The sequence below is a fragment of the Peromyscus leucopus genome, chromosome 8b, assembly GCF_004664715.2.
Source record: "Peromyscus leucopus breed LL Stock chromosome 8b, UCI_PerLeu_2.1, whole genome shotgun sequence".
NCBI lineage: Eukaryota > Metazoa > Chordata > Mammalia > Rodentia > Cricetidae > Peromyscus > Peromyscus leucopus.
Window position 1 is genome coordinate 44,915,254 of NC_051086.1, and position 18,948 is coordinate 44,934,201.

The following is an 18,948-nucleotide window of genomic DNA, read 5'->3' on the forward strand; positions in this document are numbered from 1 at the left end:
ACCCTTGCCTGGCAGCCTAGTGCTGTTACAGTCTCCACATTCTTCACCTCCCTTTATCTCATAATGTAGGCATTGTATTATCTCAAGTCATCAGGAGAAGGAAGAGTATAGTACAAGATTTTGAAAAAGAGACCACATTCACATACGACTTTTATTACAGTATATTGTCATAGTTGTTTTTATTACTGTTAATCTCTTACTATGCATGATTTACAAATTAAATTTATAGGACTGTATGTATATTGGGACGGGGAGAGCATAAGTAGGGTTCAGTATCTGTGGATTCAATCACTCGCCAAATGGTCTCATCGATAAAGGGAGTCTAGAGGCAATACATTACTGTCCCATTTCCTATCTGTTGTATTACTGTTAGTAGACTGTAATAGAGAACTGATTTAGCCTTGGTCAGACCTTATTTGAATACTTGTTTGATTTCTTGGCTTCTACCTCACTTTCTTCCCAGGGTTGAAAATTTTGGATAACTAATGGTTTTCTTCTTCTCAATGGGTGACACTTAAACATCGGCCTCAGTGTTAATTGTTTAAAGGATGTCTCAGGTCCAAGAGAATGAGAAACTTCAGAAGAGCCTTTGTTCAGTTGATTGCTGGGTTACAATGTGTGAAACTTAGTGCTTCTGGAACTGCATCTCTGCTGTGAGGAGAGGCAATGTACTAATAAAGGTGACTGTGGGAGGTAGGCAAGAGCAAGAGATAGAGAAAAACTGACCCCAAGAACACCTGTTGAGCAGACTCAAGTTGTCCTGATGCTAGACTTTCAGTTGTGCCAAATAAACCTTCTCTTTGTATTATTGCAAGCTTGTTAATGTTTTCTGTTGTAAAAGATTTCTAACTCAGAAAGACTATATCAGAAGCATTTTAAGGTTCTGGGTAGTTTTGGAGGGATTTTGGCAAATCCAAAAAAAAAAAAAATCTCTAGGCAGTTCAGTGAACTAACCTTGGGTCCTGTGAGGTCTTGTGGGGGAGAATTAGGAATGCTTTGCTTTGATTGAAGAGTAGAAGATGAACAGGAAACAAAACTACCTCCATACACCCAGAGATCATGTGGAAGAGGCAGTTGGTTAATTCTTTGTGGTTCCAGGTTCTTTCAGAACTGGAACCAGTGTGTACCATGATAAGGAAGACAGATTTCAGCTTCAGATAAAGAAGGATTGTCCAACTGTGAGCTGGACAAGCCTGGGGCTGGGTTCTCTTTCACTCACAGTGCTCAGTGGTGACCGGACCATGAGGGTTCAGCAAATAGCAGAAGTTAGATGCACTGATACTACTTTGTATGAAAGATGGGGCTATGCTATTTCTGTCTCTTCCAGTTCTGAACTTAACACAATTTTATACTTTCCTAGGTATCAGAAGACTTACTGTGTGGCCCTTGGGCAAATGGTGAAACCTTTTAGATGCCCCAATTTTATCATCTGTAAGATGATGCTAATGATGCTTTTCTAAAACTAGGCATGGTAGTCTTGTCTGTAATCACAGCTCCTGGGAAATCTGAGGCAGGGGATCATATGCACCTAAAAGTTTTAGGGCCAGCCTGGACAACTTAACAAGATCCTGCCTCAAAACAAAAACAAACCCAAGCAAGACAAAAATCTCTTCTGTCAGTTGGATTTTATGAGCCTCAAGCAAGTGTGTGTGTGAAATGCTTTGAAAACCAAAGCACCAGACGGGGTGTAGTTCATGGTGATCTTGACATCCATAGCTACTGTGAGCTCAGGCATAGAACTCCATTGTGATCTATCTATACTGGTTAGCTCTGACTTGCATGGAGCATCACAAAACTGGGGGTCAGGCTTTTCCCATCTCTCCTTATAGCAAGGCTGCATGTGGAGAAGCAGATCTTTTCATTACTAAAGTACCCCCACCCCCAAACACACAGCCCCTTATTCTTGGTGTTTGCTGCCTGGAGACCATGCGCTTTATCTTGACACAATGCTGAGGGATTTCTGTTCAGAGGTGCCAAGCTTTAGAGTCAGGCAATGAGGATCTTATTGGCCTGCACAGTGCTCAGGAAAGGCCAGCCCTTGCAGAGTGAATTGTGGGGCTAGGCGCCCCTGCACTTTTCAGACTCTTGCACATTGGAAGCTGCTTTTCCAGAGCCATTTTGCATTTTGGCTTCTGGAGATGAGTAAGAGCAGCCAGTGTGTGGGCTCCCTGTGAGTGGTCAGACCATAGCATTATCTTTGCTCACACACTGCTGCTTTGTGTCCTCCTGTGTCTTACTGTAGCCCAGCACAGAGCAGTCACTGTGTCCTCTTCAGACTGGAGCCCCCTTTTGAGTGTTAGGGGTCTTTTGTTCAGAAGCTGTGTTACCACCCCCCTGCTTCTGGAGTGCTGTGCTGGCATAGTGGCCACGGTGTAGAGTGAGCATTTGGTATAGAGAAGCATGTAGATTTACAAGTGTTGTACATTCTAACCCAAATTGCTGTGTAAGCAGAATGAGTGAAATTAGTTTTGCATTCATAAAAAAGATTCAGTTATCTTTTTATAAAACCAACTCTAAACTTTGAAGCTACTGTTTGCTTTTAACAAAGTGAGCAAGTAATTTAGCTCTTTTAGATGAATGTAGAACTCTTATGCTTACCCTTCTGTTTGATTTTCAAAGCAGTCTCTACTAACTTTAGTTGGAGAATGTGTATCTCTAGAAAGCACTACATGAAGACTCCTGAAAGGCAGTCCAGCCCTGGAAAAGCCCTTCTTACAAAGTTAAGGTGGGGCTGCAAGGTGATAACGTAGTTCCTTATAGCAGAGTGTCCACTGAATTGTCTCAGACTTTTTTTTTTTAATCTCATTTGTTCTAAGTCCAAAGGCTCAGTGCTGCCTGTAAAACCAATGATTGTTGATTGTCTGCCTCTAAACTGGTTTCCAGTGCTCACATTGCTTTTTCTTAATTTGATTGTACAGGTGATGTACGCACAGGTCAGAATGAAAGAGGCCAGGAGCTGATGAGAACCCAGAGCAGAGCTGCCTTACTTTTTCATGTCTTGTCCTTTCTGGAGGCATCTATTTGACTATGCTGATTACTGCCATTTAAAATACTTACACAGGCAGCCAGAGAGGTGGCTCGGAGAAGGACCCTTGCCACCAAGCCTGATGACCTGAGTTTGCTTCCTGGAACACACTCACCCCTTAGAAGTCTCAAATGAAGGAGAGGACAAACTCCTAAAATTTGTCTTTTGACCTCCACACTTATGCTGTGGCATGTGCACCCCCAATAAATAAATGAGTAAAAAATAAACACAATAAATAAATGTGCACATACATTTTATTTTCTAGATCAATTTTAAGCACAACACTTCCTGCTCACATATGTATACAGCCTCCAGTATATTAGTGAGCCTGTGTTGATACATCACATAGTTTACACTGGGGTAGTATATGGTTCTTGAACAAATGTAGAATAACGTGTATCCATCATTTTAGCACCATGCAGAACATTTTCCGTGCTTTGCCTGTTTGTTCCTCCTCCTAAACCCTACTGATAGTAGGGCTTTTGTTTGGTTGTTGTTTCCTGCTGTCATAGTTTTGTGCTTTCTGGAATGTTAAATATGGCAACCATACAGAATGCAGCCTTACCGGATTGGCTCCTTTTACTCACTGGTGTGTCCTAACAAGTTCTCCCATGCCTTTTCTTGACATGTGCTTCATGTTTGGGTAACTGTCCCCTAAAATTCCACGTTGAAGGCCCAGTCCCTAGCTTAGTAGAAAGGTGGTGGAAACTGAAAAGGTAGGAGGCCTTCAGGTGATGGGGGTGTGCCCTGGAAGGAGACTGTGGGCCCTGTTCTCTAACCCTTCTCACTTGTTTTCTATCTAGATGAATGTTTTTACCTGAGATTATGGTTACAGGCTGCCAGAGCCAAAACCAATAGGGCTAACCTCTCATAGACCAAAACCCCAAAGACTAAACCATAATAAGTCTCTTATCTTAATAAGTTGATTATCATAGGGATTTGTTACAGTGACAGATAGCTGACCAATACAGCTCAATGGCTCTTTTTTTGTAAGCATTATATAATATTAAATAGTATACATTCACCCACAGAAGGACATTTTGATTGCTTCCCAGTTTTGGTCATTATGAGTAAGCTACTAAAAATACCTATGTATGAGTTTTGTATGGGTTTAACGTTTTGGTTAAACTGGGAGTGTATTATAGGATCACAATTACTACATAATTATAAATATTGTTTAATTTAATACAGTTTGTAAGAAACCACTGAGGTATCTTTTACTGTAACATTTAGGTTTCTACCAGCAATGAGAATTGCTGTTGTTTCCACACTGTGATGGCTACTTTTGTCAACCGACACAGTCTAGAATCACCTGAGAGTCTTAATGAGAGATTATTTAGCTCAGCTGGGCATGTTTGGGGGTGGGGGGATTGTTTTATGTTCCAGCCTAAAAGTGGGCTGCTGCATTCTCATGTAGGCAAACTTTTCTTTCCCACCTGCCAGTTCCCAAATAACTGACAGAGACTTAATATAAATTATATATGCTCTGCCAATAGCTCAGGCTTGTCACTAGCTAACTCTTTTTTTTTTTTTTTTTTTTTGGTTTTTCGAGACAGGGTTTCTCTGTGTAATTTTGGTGCCTGTCTTGGGTCTCACTCTGTAGACCAGGCTGGCCTCGAACTCACAGAGATCCGCCTGGCTCTGCCTCCCGAGTGCTGGGATTAAAGGCGTGCACCGCCAGGCTTCATAGCTAACTCTTAAAATTTAAATGAACCCATTTACATTAATCTACATTCTGCCACATGGTGTTACTTCTCTTTTATCTTGCACCTTCTGTTTCCTCTCCATGTCTGGCTGGGTACTCCTTTGACTCTGCCCTTCTTCTTCTCAGTATCCTTAGTCTGGTTCTCCCACCAAACCTTATCCTGTCCAGCTATTGGCCACTCAGCTTCTTTTTTTTTTTCTCTTTTTTTCCGGAGCTGGGGACCAAACCCAGGGCCTTGCGCTTGCTAGGCAAGCACTCTACCACTGAGCTAAACCCCTAACCCCTAGCTTCTTTATTAAACCAATCACAGTGACATATATTCACACAGTGTAAAGGATTATTCTACATTCTCAGGGGTTGGGTCTTGGTGTGTAAGTGTAGAGAGGGGGTTGAACCTGGATAGGCATGCATGCATTCATTCTGTTCTTGACTGTGGATATGACTAGCTGTTTCAAGTTCCTGCCTTGGCTTCCCCACAAGGATGAACTGTAACCTGGAGTTGTGAGCTAAAATAAGCCTCTTCTCCCTTAGGTTGCTTTTCATCGGTATATTTTGTCACAACAGAAAAGAAACCAAGATATATTCCCTCGCCAGCATTTGGTGTTTTCACTGATTGAGAGTTTAGCCACTGTGATTCGTGCATAATGGTATCACACTGTTGCTTGGGGTTTTTGTTTTCTTTATAAGGCAGGGTCTCACATGTAGTTCAGGCTATCTTCAAACACTTGGCAGGCAGGCATCCTGTGTCAGTGCCCCAGGAGCTGAGATTCCAGGTGTGAACACCCACGCCCAGCTTGCACTGCTGTGATCTGCAATCCACTGATAATGTTCTGTGGAGCTTTTCAGATGCTAGTTCTCCACCTGTGTATCTTGTTTGGTGAGGTATCTACTCAGATCTTTTGTGCATTGTTAAGCAGGCTTTTTCTCATTGAGCTTTAAAAGTTCTTTTTATACTGTGAATAACATCCTTTATCAGATGTCATTTGCAAATAATATCTCTCTGGCTGTGGCTTGTTTTCTCTTGATATTGTTATTGTTGAAGTTTCAAATTTATGATTTTTTTCTTGTTATGATAGATGAGAATTTAACTCATAACTGTGTACCTTCTCAGAATGTCATAATCTCACTGTTTTTAGTCTTTTTTTTTTTTTCTTTTTTGGTTGTCACTCTTTCCCCCAACCCCCGAGACAGGGTTTCTCTGTGTAGCCTTGGCTGTCTTGGAACTCACTGTGTAGATCAGGCTGGCCTTGAACTCACAGAGATCCGCCTGCCTCTGCCTCCCAAGGGCTGGAATTAAAGGTGTGTGCCACACCCCCCAGCTGGTTGTCACTTTTAATAATGCATTACATCTTTATTTCTAGTTGTGTCAACTGTATGTAGTATCTTTGGTTCTGTATCTGTAAGGCCAGAGTAGCTATTAATGCTACTATTTTCTCTGCCTGCCAACTCTACCTTGTCACCTGCTTCTTAATTTCCTTATCTATTCTTTCATTTTTTTCACCTTTAAGCATAATATTCCAATGACCTTGGGAATAGTCTCCTGTGCTTTGTGTTTAGGCAGTTTATGCAGTAATGATGTTATTGTGACTCTGTCTCTTCTTTCTTGCAGGGTGAAGTCATGGGTTATAGTTTTGTTACCTATTTTATATAGTTCTTGTGTTGAGTAAAGTTTTTTTAGTTTTTCACCATTTTTGTTTTATCTTAATTTTTTTTCATGCTTTTCATACAATTAGATGTTCTGTAAAAGAAACTCCATCTGTGGCATTCCGATCCCTTGAACTGGTCTAGACATGGCTTCCATACCTGTGTCTGCGAATCTGTGGTAGTTATTTTTCTTGTGACTGTTTCATTGTCATTTCTTTTCACAAATACTTGAAAACAGCTTTCGGGAAGGTTTATTAGTTTTAGCCTTGGCATTTGAACTTGGCACTAGTGATGGGAAGAGAGAAGGGGAGAGAGAGAGAGAAGGGCCAGGCCAAACCAGGGCTAGCCATATAGCCCATAAATTGTCCCCAGTGACCTGTTTCTTTTAGCTGAGCCACACCTGTTAAAGGTGCCACAGCCTCTCAGAGCAGAACTACCATCAGAGGACCTAGTGTTCAAACACATGATAGATACTGTGGGAGGCATTTTACATTTAAGACCTAGCATTCCACCCCTGGCCCCCATAGGCTCACAGCTAGCTTATAGTACAATAATGCTTTCAGTTCATTCTCTGAAGTCCCCATAGTCTTATATTTTTGATACTGTTCAAAGGTCCAAAATGGTAAACTCATAACTTTGAGCCTCTGTAAAATTAAAAAAAAAAAAAAGTTACACCCAGTGTACAAAGGCACTGAGTAAACATTTCTGTTCTAAAAGGAAGGAATTGGGGGGCAGGGCACAGCAAGGAAAGACAGGATCAAAAGACCCACAAACCTGCAGCTTTGTGTCTTGTATCTGGGGTTTGTGATGGCATCTTTGGGGCTCCAGTGGGCTTGGATAGCCCTACCTCTTCAAGTCTATTGTGGGGGTATAGGGGACATGTGGCCTGTCTCCAAGCCTGACTTTCCTTGGTACCTACAGCTTTCCTTGGTGAATTTCCCACATTCCTGACCTTCACAACATCCTGGAATTTCCACAACTTTTGTGACTTAGGCTTCACTTTCACAGCTTCACTCACAGACTGTTCAGGAGCTCCATGGAGGGAATTTGACCCTGCTGCACATCACTTGCCTGGGCAACTTTCTGGAATCTCAGTACAAGCCGTCATGATCCTCCCTGCCTTCTTGCATTTTGCATGTCCGCAAAACCAGCACCACTTGTTAATGACAAGCTGCTTAGAGCTTGAGATGTAACCTGGCTTGCTGGGTCCTTGGAAGCCTCTGCCTTGTAGCTAGACCTGCCCAAACACTTCCCTAGGCAGCCATTTTCCACCAAGGTACCCAGAAGGCTTCTGCAGGCACTTTCAAAAGAAGTTTACATTATGCCTTAGAGCTCTCAGTTGATGAGGTAGGGCTCCTCCCCTTTTGTCCCCGCACAAAGCCAGAAGCTTCTTCTCGCTGTCACTGATCTTGGTCTTAAACAACTGCATCCCCCTTGTCAGTTTCCTCCCTGTCCTAAACTTGAACTCCTTTCCTCTCCACTTTCCACTCACTATAAATCTGGGTAAATGCAGTGAGCAGTAGCTGTGCTACCATCTGAATGCTATGATCTCTTGAAATGTGCCCCACAAAGCAAATTAGTCATAAGTTTTTGAATTCAGTTTTACTCAAATGTTCAGGACTCAGGCAGAATGCAGCCAGATTGTTTGCCAGAATGGAACACTAATGGTTTCTAGCCCAGGTCCTGATAGAATCCATGTTCCACTCTGAAACCTCTGAAATAGTTTACTGTCTGCATTTCTTTTGATATTGGTCATATAAATGTCCACTAAAATCACTGACTAATCACTGACTGGATTCTAGAGCTTCTCATTAGCCTGCTGTTCCAAACTCTTCCACATTTCTCCCACAAACCAGTTCCAAAAGCTTTCAAGCAGAGTGGTCAGATTATCATAGCAGTGGTACCAGTTTTCTGCACGTGGCTAGTTGACCAGATGTCTAAGAGAAGAACTGAGGGGAAGGGTTTACCATAGCCCTCAGGTTCACAGCAGGGAGGCATGGTGGTTGGGGCCCTGGCCTCAGCTAGTTACATGACAGTGCCAGATGGGAAGCAGAGGCAGACTCAGCTAGAACTGGGACCAGGCTATGAGCTCTAAACAAGAGAGGACCAGTCTTCCTTGGCTATAGACAGGTGCTGCAGTGAGCCGTGCTCTGAAGTCTTATATCTGGGCAACATTTTTCTTTTTTTTATCAAGAAGCAAATGATTAGATAGAGTTGTGTAAATAATGTCTCATGTAGACCTATGTCTGGTATTTGGAGACTAGTACCAATAAACCTAGGTTATTCTTTTCTGCTGAATGTTTAAGACCATGCACGTGGTCAAAATTAATTTTATTTTTGGACTGTCAAGGCTAGTTGAGGATCTAGCCCTCAGGGGTCGTGTGGGCTTGAGAGAAACCTCTGGCCCCTCTAATTTTTCTTTTACCAGTTGTTCCTTATTTGTGAGGATAAGTCAAAGGCCTGGCTTAGCCAACTGTGCCTTCCCTTGGAAGGGAAACATGAGGAAATGTTTTCTCTGTGTTGATCCTCCTCTTTGTAGACTTGATTCTGGTTAGAATACAAAGGCTTCCCTGAACAAGAGAACATGTAACTCTACATTTAAGAGCTGGCTCACAGTCCCCTGAGACCTCAGTGACCTTGGAAGGCAAGAAGAAACTATTCTCCTTTTTAGTTCCTCTGACCACATTAGTATAGCCTCAGGTCTGGTTATTGAACAGCCAGAAGATCAGTTACACCAGTCTGGTACTTTTAACTTGTGGTGATATTGTGTTCCCCAAAATATTGTGCACCCTAATAAACTTATCTGGGATCAGAGAAGCAGAACAAGCCACAGCCACCTCACCTTTTTAATTCCTCAGCTGATCCTGTTTCCTCAGACTGAAAGCCTCTGAGTCCTCATCCAGAATGAATCTCAGCTGAACTGCTGCTAAAAGCCTAAAAACTTAACAGACTTTAGTTCCTAGTCCTCACACCTTATATATTTTTCTGCTTCCTGCCTTCACTTCCTGGGATTAAAGGCGTGTGTCACCATGCCTGGCTATTTTTTCAGTGTGACACTGAACTCAAGGAGATCCAGACAGATCTCTGCCTTCGGGATGTTAGGATTAAAGATGTGTGTGCCACCCTTTTCTGGCCTCGATATGTGGCTGTTCTGTTCTCTGACCCCAGATAAGTTTATTAGGGTGCACAATATTTTGGGGAACACAATATCACCACATTAACTACTGTATAATATTTCAATAACCAAACATTTCTAAATAAACTTTGATTAGACATGCATATTTTAACCAGTCCTTCTAATTGTTGATCTTGAAATTTTTAATAACCATATACATCATTCTAAGTTTCATCCTTTATGTACCTTAAATAACTTGCTCAGACCTTCATAATTTGTGTAAACTTCCTAGTTTTCCATTCTGAAAACATCCAGCCATCTTAATTTTCATATATTTAAGTTCCTCTTTAGTAAAGCAGTTTACATTATTACATCCTTCTACCATTTTATTTTGTTTACTGTTTATGAATATCACAAGACATAATAGCATTAACAAGTGAATTTACTATTTGTTGTGAGAAATTTCTCCCAGGTGGGGAGGAGGAGCTAAGCAATATGTGTCCCCTCTGATAAAGTCCTAAAGACATCAGCGTTCACCCTAGGAAACTGATGAGTTTATTGGGCTCATTTACCAAGCCTGGGTGAGGGGCTACTGTCAGGAGGGTGGGTACCCAAAAGCAGCCCATGCATAATGTCGAGGATACTGACTAGAGTTTCCTGGGTGTGTTAAGAGTCAAGGAGAAGTGAGTGAGGTTGAGTATAATGGTCAGGACAAAAAGTCTGCTGTTGGCACAGACCTGGATAAGAAATAGATTCTGGCTGGGCATGGTGGCGCACACCTTTAATCCCAACACTGGGGAGGCAGAAGCAGGGGGATCCCTATGAGTTTGGAGCTAGCCTGGTCTACATAGAGAGCTCAAGGCCAGCTACGGGGTGCATAGTGAGATCCTAGCTGAAAACAAAACAAAAATGAAACACAGATTCTGGGACAGAAATAAAGATGAGATGCTTAACTGATGGTTTGTCCCAAAGGTATGGGAGGTTGGAGTCAGGAAGACCTGAGAAAAAGAGGTCTAAGATATTTACATAAAATATTTCTAGGTTCAGACCAAAACAAAGGAAAGGAACAATATAGCAACACTTCTAAAGCTGTTGATAGGATTCTCCGGCTAGTTGTCTGGCTGCAGAAAGAAAAGAGGAAGGAGATTTTAAATGTGGTTTGAAGGCCCTTAGACAGAATGGAGAGACTGCAGAGGTTCAGAAAGCCTTAGAGAAAAGAGCAGTGCAGTTTTAACAAAGAAAAGAAAAGAAAAAAAAAACAGATGCAACAAATATTTGCATTATATGTTTCACAACATACTGGGTATATTTCATAAATAAACTTTGGTTTGCTGTTAATTCGGAGTGGTTTGTACAAGGCGCAGGTAATAATTATAAGGAGAACAGACCAAACTTTGGCAGCAAAAGGAAGGAAAAGCAACAAATGACTAAAGGTGGAAAGAGAATGGGGGGAGGAAGGAAGAGGAGCCTCACTTATGTGATGTTTGAGGAATGGCAGATACTGTTGTGATAATCCTCGATCTGCAGGTCTGCCTGTTGGATGGACGCAGTTACTATGAAACATTAGTGATCTTCCAGTCTTTAGTATGGCCCTCTCCAAGATGACCTCATTCTAGAGGATTGGTGTTACAAAAACATTTTATTGCTGAGTAGCTACAATCTTCATTTTATAAGAATAATTAAACCTTTTCTTTATTGAGTAATTTAGTGTGATGTAAGCAAATTAACTGGATGAGTACAAGTTTTAGAAGTCTGTCACAGTACTCAGTGTCTGAAGAGCATAATTTAATTTTTTTAGATTTATTTTATGTTCATGAATGTACATCACATGAGGGCCTAGTGCTTTGCCTGCAGAAGTTAGAAGAAGATGTCAGATCCCCTGGAACTAGAGTTACAGATAGTTGTGAGCCACCATGTGGGTGCTGAGAACTGAACCTGGATCCTCTGCAAGAGCAACAAGTCTTCATCCATCTCTATGGCACCAACATAATTTAAAAGTTAAAGAACCAGGGTTTCTATATTGTAACGTGGCTGAGCCTCTGCAGGACTTAGCAATTGCTTCCCATCATCATTGCTGTGTTTTGATTGGCTGCCTAGGCCAGGATGGACTCTGAGTCTCTTAACACCAGGCTGTGACCAGCCAAGGGTGCATTCTACACCCCCTTCTAGACTACAGAGAGGGAAAGATGGGTCGTATCTGGGATCTTTTCTGATTAGAGACCAGGCTATAGCAGTCAGCCCAGACTCCAGAGGTCTTTGCAATTGTTAAGTGAGTTTAAGTCCAGAGTCTGTTTCCCTGTGACCCCTGTGTGAACTTTAATGTTTTTACCCCTAGATATCATTGGCATTCTCTAGAATATAGGAAAAAAAAAAAAACTCCTTGAACTTAACTTTCTCATAATAATATTCTAAATTCTGTCTCATTTCCCCGTTTTATGAATCTCTTTCAAATTGGTAGCTATTCTACATCCTTATCCCATTTGTTCTTGTTTCTCTATGAATATAAATGAGCACACCAATTCTGTTTCCTATTCTTTTTTTCTTTTCTTCTTTCTTTTTGATTTTTCAATTCAGGGTTTCTCTGTGTTGCCCTGGCTGTCCTGGAACTTGCTTTGTAGACTAGGCTGGCCTCAAACTCAGAGATCCACCTGCCTCTGCCCCCTGAGTGCCAATTCTGTTTTCTAATTCCTTGTTAGAGTCCTTCCTTCCCCACCTTCACTTCCTCATTGAGGATGAAATATAGGACCTTGGTCATGCTAAGCAAGTTTGTTACTGCTCAGCTATCTCCAGCCCTTCTTCCTACCTCAGAGTTGCACTCAGTTAAAATATGTCATTGGGAAATGTAAATAGACTTGTATTTTAATCCCAGCAACATTATCTGTGTAGTTATATTAAGCTGCAAGTTATAGAGGGCCTAATTCAGAGTGACTTACAGAAACATGTAAATCAGCTGCTGTAACTGAAAGATCAGCAATAGACCAAGATATTTAAAAATATCTTTTTTCTAGTATTTATAGATCTTCTGAAAATTTTTATATAAGAATATTTTTCACACAGTGCATTTTGATCATATTCTTTCCCCTTCCTGGCTCCTCCCAGATCCCTCTCCAAAAACAAAACAAAAACCAAAACAAACAAACAAAAAACAACAATGAAAATGGAAATCATAACAGATAAGCAAACAAATCATTAAGACAAAAAAAAATATATGAAAAAAACATGGAGTTCATGGTCATGGAGCCTGTTCTGGAGTGTGATTGATATGCCCAATGACATTGTATTGGAGAAAACGAATTTGCTCTTTCCCAGCAGATATCAATTGCAGATAGTTTCTTAGTTAGGGGTGGGACTTTGTGCCCACTTCTTCTTTTCAATGCTGGGATTTTGTCTGGTTTGAATTTGTGTGGAACTTATGTCTGCTGTCATTCTGTGTGAGTTCATATGTCTATCAGTCCTGTTAGATCTGGAAACATTTCCTTGGAGTCATCCACCACCTCCAGCTCTTAAAATCTTTTCACCTCCTCTTTCGCATAGATCCCTTAGCCTTGAGGGGAGGGGTTTGGTAAAGACATCCTGTTTAGGGCCGACTGTTCCAAAGTTGCTGACTCTCTGCACATTGTTCATTTGAGGGTCTCTGTGTTAACTACCATCTATTACTGCAGGAAGAAGCATCTCTGTTGAGGGTTAAGCAGTTCTCTGCTCTGAGTCCCTGCCAAGTGTGGTAGTTATGGGTTCCTGGTTGTGTCCATAGATCTTAATTGAGCTATATGTCTCTGCCTTGAACCACCAGCTGGGATTGTTCTGGATTGCTCAGCAGATTGTGTATCTGCTTTCCTTGATCCACAAGCCCATAAAAAACCCTACTCAAGACAGAGTGACTACCTATGAGGAGTAAGAATTGGATGAATGGTGACAGCCATATTTTGAAGACATTTGAGTTGCATTATGAAAATGCTTGCTTTTCTTTTTCTTTTTCAATTTTTCTTTTTTTGTCTTTTGTCTCTAGGGGCAGTTCCAACAACCAAACGGACAGGCATTCCAGCTCCACGGGAACTCTCAGTAACTATCTCAAGAGAGAGGTCTGTGCCACGTGGTCCCTCCAGCTCAAAGAAGTTGGGCTCTAGTCCAACTTCCTCCTGCACTCCCACTCCCACCAAGCACCTGAGGAGCACCTCTGCGAAACCTAAGCAAGAGCACGAGGGCACAGAGAAGTCTGTACTCGAGTCTCAGGTTCGGGAACTTCTGGCAGAAGCCAAAACCAAAGACAGTGAAATCAACAGGCTTCGAAGCGAACTAAAAAAATGTAAAGAAAGGTGGGCCCTAAGCACTGAGGACACCAGTGCATCAGACCCAAGTGCAGAGGGAACGTCAGCCCCAGTAGGCGACACAGAACCTTTGATAAGAACCCTGGAGGAGAAGAACAAGACCTTTCAGAAAGAGCTTGCTGACCTAGAGGAAGAAAACAGGGCCTTGAAGGAGAAGCTGACTTACCTTGAACAGTCACCAAATTCAGAAGGGGCAGCAAGTCACACTGGTGACAGCAGCTGCCCAACCTCCATAACCCAGGAGTCCAGCTTCGGAAGCCCAGTTGGCAATGAGCTGTCCAGTGAGGCCGATGAGTATAGAAGAAGCGCACATGGCAGCGCATTACGGACATCGGGATCTTCAAGCAGTGATGTCACTAAAGCCTCTCTGTCACCAGATGCCTCGGATTTTGAGCACATCACTGCAGACACCCCATCTCGGCCCCTGTCGGCCACCAGCAACTCTTTTAAGGGCTCCAAGGGCTCCCCTGCTGCGAGCTCCCCAAACAATGCGAGTGAGCTGTCGTTGGCATCGCTAACTGAGAAGATCCAGAAGATGGAGGAGAATCAGCACAGCACCGCGGAAGAGCTGCAGGCCACCCTGCAGGAATTATCAGACCAGCAGCAGATGGTGCAGGAGCTGACAGCCGAGAACGAGAAGCTGGTGGATGAGAAGACCATTTTAGAGACCTCCTTCCACCAGCACCGAGAGAGGGCAGAGCAGCTGAGTCAGGAAAACGAGAAACTGATCAACCTCTTACAAGAGCGAGTGAAGAACGAGGAGCCTAGTGCCCAAGGAGGAAAAATCCTTGAGCTGGAGCAGAAGTGCACGGATATTCTTGAGAAGAGCCGCTTTGAAAGAGAGAAGCTGCTCAACATTCAGCAGCAGCTGACCTGTAGCCTACGGAAGGTTGAGGAAGAAAACCAAGGAGCTATAGACATGATTAAGCACCTGAAGGAGGAAAATGAGAAGCTGAATGGGTTCCTAGAACACGAACGGTGTAATAATAGTGTGATGGCCAAAACTTTGGAGGAGTGTAGAGTTACCTTGGAAGGCTTGAAAATGGAGAATGGGTCCTTGAAGGCTCATTTGGAGGCTGATAAGCAAAAGGCCATAGAGGCCAGCGGTACCGTGGGGCAGACAGCAGAGAACTTCGAGGCTCAGGAAATGCTGAAGGCGGCCCGAGCTGAGAAAGACCAATTGCAACTGTCTTGCACGGAGCTCAGACAAGAATTGCTAAAGGCAAATGGTGAAATTAAACACGTTTCCAGCCTGCTAGCGAAGGTAAGGAGAGGGCTCTCCACTAGTATTTGTTGACATTTCTCTTCAAGACCTTAAAATCATGGAGCAAAGAGAATCAGTTGTCCAACTGTGATTGTGAATCCAGCATTCTGGTTTGAAGATCTATTAGAATTTAGACAGATTGGCACTGGGGATTCCAAGTGAAAACACTCAGATTCCTGTACAGGTAGTTCAAAGTTTAATGGAAGTATAGTGAATTATATCAGATGGTGTGATGTAGTTAGGAAGAATATCAGGCGTGGGATGCGTCATGGTTGTAGACCCTTTCATAGCATCCTTGAGGCTTTAGATTTGATTTCTAGCACCACACAAAAATAGGATAAAATAAAATTTAGAACCATCCTGTATACATTGATTGACTTTTTGATGCATTTAATGCTTTCTGAGCATATTCTCAGCACTGGCTCTTTTAAATGTTGTTTTAAATGCCAGCTAGTATTTATCATGTAACTGTTTTATATATTCACTAGTCCACTGTTATTGCCATGTGTGTATTGTTGGTTGTTTATGTTCTTTCTGGTCTTGGAATATTAAAAGTAAATTTTTTATATCTCTGATTATTTCTTCAGGAAAAATTCCTAGACGTTGACTTAGTGAGTCAAAGAGTATAAACATTTTAAAGACTTTCATCACATTTAGCCAGATTGCCCGCCAGAAATAATATGCCAATTTGTTCCCACCAGTTCATGAGAGTACTTGCTTCCTTGAGCCCTTGCCAAAACTTGGTACTAAATTATGTCATTCAGATCTGTTAATCATTTCCTGAAATTATTTTAACGGAGAGCCCAAGAGGAAATAAGTGGTCCTGGCTTTCATTTTAAAATAACTCTTTGATTTGGCTGGAATGTTGTTATGTGATGATCCAAGACTTTTGGTGGTGATTGTGTGACAGTCATCTGCTTCACAGTGCTGGCTTCTTGTCCTGTCTTTCCAGCGTTGGGTCCATGACTTGGGGTGCTGCTGGGGAGAGAGGGAGAAAGCATTCCCACCTTATTTCATGGCTACTGGTGTTCCAAAAAGCAGTTAAAGCTGTGAGCTCCTGGGGAGATTTCTGCCTGTTGCCTGTCTGTCTTAGGGTCAGTCAGTTGCAACCCAGTTCTGTACTCAGATGTCTTATGGTCTTGGTGGGAGGTTGTGTAGGTTGTGGTGTCCGTGTTGTAAATCCACAGGTATTTTATTGAAGGAGTGGAAGCATTAGTGGTCATGAACCAGATGCTCGTTTGAATTGTATGTTGACAAATGAAGCTTTGCATTAAGTCACCATGTAAAGTAAGAATGTTCTCTTTTGTTGTTTAAAGATCATTCATTACCTGTTCTATAAAATATTTAATCTCCCAGATGGACCTCCTTTAAAATCTTTTTTTTAGACTTATTTTAATTTGTATGCGTGTTTTGCCTGTATGTACGTATGTGCATCACACTTGTGCCTAATGCCCATAGATGTCTGAAGAAGGCATCAGATCCCCTGGAACTGGAGTTACAGATGGTTGTGAGTTGCCATGTGGATGCTGGGAATAGTACCTGTGTCCTCTCAGGTACTCTAAAATGCTGAGCTACCTCCAGCTCCCCATTTATCTTCTTGAAGTCTTTCCTCAGCTGCTGCTGAATGCTGAGCAGCTTCTCTCTTTCTGAATTACTGAGTGCCAAGTATCTGTTTAAGCAACAGAAAACAAAGTTTAAGAGGTCTGGGACTTGATTTTCCAGTGTTGATGTAAAAGACTTATAGATCAGTACTCTGTGTACATGGCAGTGCAATATCACAGACCTGGAGTCTTAAGACCTACAAAAGGAACCCTGTGTTAGTAGCATTACAGCTCATGTATTTTTTCCCTTCGACTCTTAACTAAACACTGGCTAGACTCCTACAGTCAGTACATAATAATTCTAGTTGGCAGAAAATCAGTAAATGTATGGGCTATGTGGATAACAGTTTAATTATTTAAAAACAGCTTTATTTGAAGTGTGCATTTGTGGGTTGTGCTCCACAGAAAACATGCATTTTCTCTGTCCTCCAAATAGATTATATTTATAAAAGAAACTTTAGATTTTGTTGCCTTTACTTTGAATAAGCAATAAGAAAGGCCAAATTTATACATCTAAATCCAAACAGGGTAGGGTAAAGTTAAAGAATTTTACTCAAGAAATCAGGAAGGAAAACAAATTATAAAAACTCTTTTACAAAGCTGGGCGATAGTGGCTCAGGCCTTTAATCCCAGCACTCAGGAGGCAGAGGCAGGTGGATCTCTGAGTTTGAGGCCAGCCTGGTCTACAGAGCGAGTTTTCCAGGACATCCAGGGCTACACAGAGAAATTCTGTCTTGGGTTGGGGGAGGTAGGTTACAAGTGGAACTTTTACATTAACCTAACTAGTTCACTGTATTTGTGGACTGTGCCACACGTACTCTGCTCTTTTACACAGAAAGTGAAATACTATAATTCTGTCCATATAGGTTTGTATACATTTCCTGGTATATATCAACTGAGAAAAAATGTCTAAAAGATATACAGCAAAATGTTGGCAGATTTCCCTCCAAGTGGTAGGATTAATGACAATGCTTGTTTTCTTTTCTATGCTTTTCTGTAGTTTACTAAATCTTCTATAATGAATATAATCATTTGTTTAGAAACATAAGCTATTTAAGATGTCAAATTACTTAACATTCATATTTAGTGTAATGCTCCGTAATTCAGAAAAGAAAGGTTATTTAAGCTGCTAGTTCAAGATGCTGGAAGTCTGAAGTGAGGCAACTGTGTGTGGTGAGGGCTCCGTGTGGCTTCTACTCACAGTAGAATGGGAAGGAGACACTACCTCATGTGATGAGAGAGTGAGCAGAGCTGCCCCTTTCCTTTATAACCGTCCCCTGAGCAAGAGAGACCCCATGAGACCGCACCTGTATACTCACGAGGGTAGTACCCCCTCCTAATCACTCCAAACGGCGTTACCTGCGGTATTCATGACTTTTCTCGTGGCTGTGTGAAAGGAAGGATTTATTTTGGTTCACAGTTTGAGGGTACCGTCTATCACAAGAGGGAAAGCATGGCAACAGGAGCCTGCGATAGCTACTCACCCCGTGATCCGGAAGCAGAGAAAGATGAATGCTGTTGCTCATTTTGCTTTCCCTGTGTTCAGCCCTAGACCTCAGCCCAGGAGATAGTGCCATCTGTATTTAGGATGGGTCTTCTCTCTTCAGTTAAACCTTTCTGGAAATGTCTTTATAGACATACCAGATGTGTTTCCATGGTGATTCCAATTCTAGTAAAGTTGACAGTTAAGATTATTCATAACTCCTCCTAATACCACCACACTGGAAATACAATTTCAACATAAGTCTGGGTGAAGACAAACCATATCCAAACTGTAGCACAGACTGATGGCTCGGTATGTCCCCAGGGCGGAATATCAACTAAGCCCTAACAACCATGCATTCCAGTAATGATACTGAAGGAACCTATTCCCCAAGGAAAACAGAACATGAAGATTAAACTACAGCCAGCATGTCTGTGCATCCCTCATCACATGCCTTTTGACATTTGGGCCTGGTTCCCCCAGCAGGTCTCTGATCTTAAAGCCCCGTGAAAAGTGGTGGATTAAGGAAGGTTGGTTTTGTCAGTGGGAGCCAGATCCTCTTTGGTGCTCTGCTCCTTTGCTTACATGTAGTTCCACTGGAGAGTGCTACTTCTCCCTGGGGACAGATCTTGGCTACCCCTTACCTCAGTTTCCTTCTCTAACCTCCTTTCCTGGTGATGCGTTTATTTTCTTAGGTGTGTTATGATCTCTAGTGAGGTAAGGTCACACACTGCACCATTCTCTTCCTTGAACTTGACCTCAGAACTCATCTGTGAGAGCAGTGAT

The 18,948-nt window shown here is 42.1% G+C and overlaps 1 protein-coding gene across 11 annotated transcripts in view; it reads left to right on the plus strand.

The window, feature by feature from the left end:
• The window catches only part of Specc1 (sperm antigen with calponin homology and coiled-coil domains 1), a 280,028-nt gene that overhangs the window by 139,451 nt on the left and 121,629 nt on the right, over positions 1-18,948 (plus strand). For all 11 annotated transcript variants that reach the window (XM_037200768.1, XM_037200764.1, XM_037200767.1 and 8 more), the window contains one exon: positions 13,496-15,078. In XM_037200768.1, coding sequence (XP_037056663.1) covers positions 13,496-15,078 — 1,583 coding nt within the window. The remainder of the gene's footprint in view (positions 1-13,495; positions 15,079-18,948) is intronic.